Source organism: Durio zibethinus, chromosome 17, assembly GCF_047325235.1.
Source record: "Durio zibethinus cultivar Kanyao isolate XHJ-2024 chromosome 17, ASM4732523v1, whole genome shotgun sequence".
In the NCBI taxonomy this organism is placed as follows: Eukaryota; Viridiplantae; Streptophyta; class Magnoliopsida; order Malvales; family Malvaceae; genus Durio; species Durio zibethinus.
Genome location: NC_143178.1, coordinates 19,968,243 through 19,972,765, shown reverse-complemented (window position 1 = coordinate 19,972,765; position 4,523 = coordinate 19,968,243). Strand labels below are relative to the sequence as shown.

Sequence of the window (4,523 nt, the reverse complement as noted above, 5' to 3'; positions counted from 1 at the left end):
TCTTTATCATCCTTAAGGATACCTTGTCTAGTTTTAAAGGTTATCCTCTTATCTTTAAATCTTGAAGTGATTTTATAATTATAAACATCAATTAAAGCTCTAGGGGTTATAAGGAATGGTCTACCTAACAATATAGGGGCTTCACTATCTTTCATGTCTGGTATAGTAAAATCAATAGGAAAAACATACCTACCACTTTCATAAAGAAAATTTCCAACACTCCTTGTGGTTTTTTTACAGACCTATCAGTAAATTTGATGGTAAAATTTGATGGTTTCAAGGTTCCAGCACCCAACTGCACAAAAATATGCAAAGGCATTAGATTTAAACTCGCACATAGATAATATAAAGCCTCATCAAAATATGAATGACCAATAGAATAAGGTATAGTAAAACTCTTTAGATTATTTACTTATTTGAAAGCAGTTGTTAAAGTGTAGGGCTACACTCATTAACAAGTGTAATTGTCTTTTGTTCATTGAGTAGCTTTCTCTATTTAAGCATTGGTGTTGGTTAAGCTACCTTACATGTCTTCCTTTAGGTTGACATCCTTAGTGTCATTTATCCCTTTTTACTTCTTGATCTTCATCTTGCTCTTTTTCCACTTTAGGTTATATGCTTTTAAGTAATACTCTTCCAATTTGAATGAATTTTTCATCCTCTTTTGTCAAATTTTCTTCAACATATACCTCATCTAGATCTTCCTTTTGAATGTGTTCCTCAGGATCTTCCTCCATCTCACAATTCTTATTCATCTCTTCATTCAACTCAATATTTTTAAAAACTTCAAATGCCAAGTGATCAAAGCTTGTGAGAATCTCTCTACCAAATTAAAGTAACTTATTTTCCTTCATTACTAAATTCTCTTCATTATTGTAATCCACTTTAAGTTGTTTCATAAAGCTTGGCAAATTGACTACTATAGGCTCATCCGTTAGATCTTTATCATTAGAGAAATATATCTTTTTCCCCTTATAGTAAACATGGCATTGCATGCTTGTTTGCCTTGTTTCTTTGGATTGGATTCAATATTACTAGGCAAAGCTTATAGGGGCGATTGGCTATGGCATGAGCTAGTTGTCTAATTTATATTTCAAGGTTCTTAATGGATGCAACTTAGCTTTGTATGATGACATTTAGGTTTGTATCAACTGTGTTAGCATCTTTTCAAGGCTTGTCTTTTTTGTTTCTTTTGGGTTGGTTGTATGGTGTTTGGTTTGGATAGAAGTTTGGGTTTTGGTTGGTGGTTTGATGGTTGGGTTGGTTTTGATTCTAAGAAAAGTTTTGATGGCTTTTCCAACTTGGGTTGTAAATATTACTATATGGATTAGAAGCAGGCTTGGTTTGTTGGGCATATTGTACCAACTTTATCCTAAATTGACATTTGTCACTAGAATGTTGTCTTTCACAAATTTCACAAGTTAGAAATGAGTTTTGGATGGCTTGAACAGGCACAATTGAAGGTTCCTAAGGCTTCAATCTTTTTGGTTAAGCTTGCTAATTATGATGTAATCAAAGTGAGTGTATCAAGCTTATAAACACTACTAGTTTTTCTTTTCATACCCCATCAGTACTCGTTTGCAGCCATATCTTCTATCAACTTATATGCCTCTTCCACTAACTTACCCATTATTGCTCCTGTAGTAGTTGAATTTATTATATTTCTCATAGGTGGTGTCAATCCATTGTAAAAGATTTGAATTTGAGACCATTATAGGAGACCTTGGTGTAGACATTTGCACAACAACTCCTTGTATCTCTCCCATGCATCATACAAGGTTTCACCTTCTAATTGCAGAAAAGTTGTGATTTTGTTCCTCATATTAGCTATTTTGGTATGTGGAAAGAATTTTGCGAGGAACTTTTGCACTAAATCCTCACATGTGGTGATAGAATCAGATGGTAGTAAACACAACCAATTTTTCACCTTATCCCTGAGGTAGTGTTTGGTGTCCTTTGCAAAATCACCATAGTAATGTAATTACTAGGGTGATCTTATTACCAAGGTGATCTTAACACTGATATGAACTCATTTTGTTTGGTTAATAATGATTAATTCTTAAGAATTAAAGATCAATGTGTTTGGTATTACTAAAAATCAAACATTATTTTGTTTAAAAGTATGAAAATAACCATGCTTATTGTAATAATTACACAAATTAATAATTTTATGGTTGTTTAAAGATAATAATTTGTAAAATATTAGTAATATTTATTTATTTTATAATAAAATATAATTAAAATATTAAATTAATAAAATATTTATTGATAATTGAATTTATTTTATAATATAAATTATGAAAAATGTATTTGAATTAGAAAATTAAACCAATATATTAAATTTATAATAAAAAATTATATTATATATAAAATATTTTAAAAAAGTAAAAAAAAAAACACAAATTGTTTTGAATTTGCTATAATGAATATTAGTTTGAAAATATAAAAATTTATAACATAAAATAAATACAATTTTAAAATGCTTTAAGTTTTTAATTCACATATTAAATGGTTAAAATTGAGCATTTTTAATTTTATATATTACTTCACTTTGGTGATAAAAATTTCCCAGCTCTTGATATGAGAAATAGATCACCTTTTAAGGCAGTGATCTGATCACTTTTGGTGATCCAAGAACATCGTTACGTAGGATCACTAATTGTTTACCAAATACAATAATCTAATCACCATGTATAGATCACCATGGTTTTTGGAGTGATCACCCCATATCAAACGCTACTTGAGAGAAAAAGAAAAAATCTTAGTCTAATTGCATCATCAAAAATACCATTATGCTTGAAAGTATCACATAATTCTAAAAAGTTAGAAAAATGAAAATTTGGATCATCATTAAATAACCCTTCAAACTGAACAGAAGTTTGGACCATTTGAATGGTTAAAGGCTTTATTTTGAAGTTATTTGCTTGGATTGCTGACTTTTTTATGAATGGTTGAAATCTATCAGCATTAAGAATAGCATAGTCCCTCAACATTCTATGTCCTTCATTTATTGTGTTTGCCATTTAAGTTAGGGTTGGAGGTGTAATTTTTTTTTTCGTAAACACTTAAAAGTTCTTTCAATTTCCTTGTCAAGTAGAGCTAAATCAACACTACAAGACATGTACATGCAAACAAAGAAGAAATAAAAATAGATTAAACAAATAAAAGTAAAAGTGTTTAGATTACAAGGGAGTAGAAATCCTTATTGATATTAATTCTTGAACATCGATATAATCCCTGGAACTGGCACTAAAAACTTGATTGCTGCTTTTTATATCATTTGCAAGTACATAAATCGCTATCAAGTAATAGTAATGAATGAGTACAGTATCATCCCATGAAGATTATATAATTGAATTGTTGGGCGTAACCAATTACCAAAGTTGAAAAACTACTACTAGCCTTATATCTAAACTAATGAAAAGATTAATTGGTTGCAATGAAAATAATTAAAGAAAACAAAAAATGCAAACTGAATCATGTATTGGCCAAATATCAACTTATCCAATTGTCACTTGAAAAGTCTTGGGATTTGGCCAAATATAAATAGATCTAAAATTAAAAAAAAAAAGCATTTTAAAATGTTGCTAAGGTAGGCTGAAAATATGAAAGCAAAAAAAAAAAGGATTAAATAAACCTTGCATATAAACTGATAGCTTGAATGGAAAGATTGTCAAATGTTAAAGAAAGGTTGCAAACAATAAGTGTAAACTAAAAAAATTTAAAAAATTTTTAAGAGGAAAAGATCTTGAATATAAAAAATGCTTCATATTAAAAGAAAGAATTAAGAAAACACTTTGTTATGGCTAATATATCACTTTAGCCAAAATACAAAGAAATCTTAAAAAAACTTAAGAAAATTGAAACTACAAGAAAGAAATAGAGAGAAAAGAGAAGAATGGGATGAAAATTCAGTGATTTGCAAGTGAGAAGAGCCTTCTTATTTGTAGAGCTAGGTTCAGCTAAGATGGGGATTGAGATTAGAAGTCTTTTTTCAATCCAAACTCTAAAAAATTAGCTTTATCTTGATCTTTAAAGAGGTATGATTGAACAATAAGTGTTTATTCTTGGAGTGCCTTGGCCAAATGGGGCTTTTTTTATTTGATCTTGATCTTCCACTTGTCTTGCCGTTTTGATCTTACAATCTTAAAGAAAGTTTGACTAAAGATGGTTATCCAAGACCATGTAGTTGTTTTTATCACAAACTCTTGAGATAAACTTCCAAAAGTCCTTTTTTAATATAAACCCTTTACCTTTACTCTTGATTAGTGTTTAACTTGCATGGAAACTCTTTCAAGATTGATCAAAGAGTCCTCCTTTGTAAAATCTTTCATTGCCCAAATGCTTGTAAAAGTCCTTGTCCATTATCAAGTTCATGCAGGATTCCTCATGTAAATGGGATAGCTAAATAGATTAAAGAGTCATAGTGCAAGTAAAATTCCTTTATCCAAGTGAAATTAAAAGTCCTAACATCAATATAATTTGACTAAACTTGGTTTTTATATGGCTGAACATTACAAGAA

The 4,523-nt window shown here is 29.6% G+C and overlaps 1 protein-coding gene and 1 non-coding gene across 2 annotated transcripts; one reads left to right on the top strand and one right to left on the bottom strand.

Annotated features, from left to right (window-relative positions):
- Positions 1-1,272: 1,272 nt before the first annotated feature.
- Positions 1,273-3,099, bottom strand: LOC149514094 (uncharacterized). The gene is made up of 4 exons (XM_089745752.1): positions 2,750-3,099; positions 1,723-1,944; positions 1,575-1,638; positions 1,273-1,372 (listed from the first exon to the last, which is right to left on the bottom strand). Exons 1-4 carry the CDS (start codon positions 3,021-3,023, stop codon positions 1,273-1,275), a joined length of 660 nt encoding a protein of 219 aa, XP_089601878.1. The 5' UTR covers positions 3,024-3,099.
- On the top strand, positions 1,719-1,825 carry LOC149514095 (small nucleolar RNA R71). Its single transcript, XR_016329460.1, has one exon. It is a non-coding gene; the product is annotated as a small nucleolar RNA R71 (small nucleolar RNA).
- Positions 3,100-4,523: the final 1,424 nt, after the last annotated feature.

Coding starts and splice junctions, on each gene's coding strand:
- LOC149514094 (XM_089745752.1), bottom strand. CDS start 3,023: ATGGCAAACACAATAAATGAAGGACATAGAATGTTGAGGGACTATGCT. Junction 1,639..1,722: donor GTGCAAATGTCTACACCAAG/GTCTCCTATAAT, acceptor CAACTACTACAG/GAGCAATAATGGGTAAGTTA. Junction 1,373..1,574: donor GAAGATATGGCTGCAAACGA/GTACTGATGGGG, acceptor ATGTCAATTTAG/GATAAAGTTGGTACAATATG.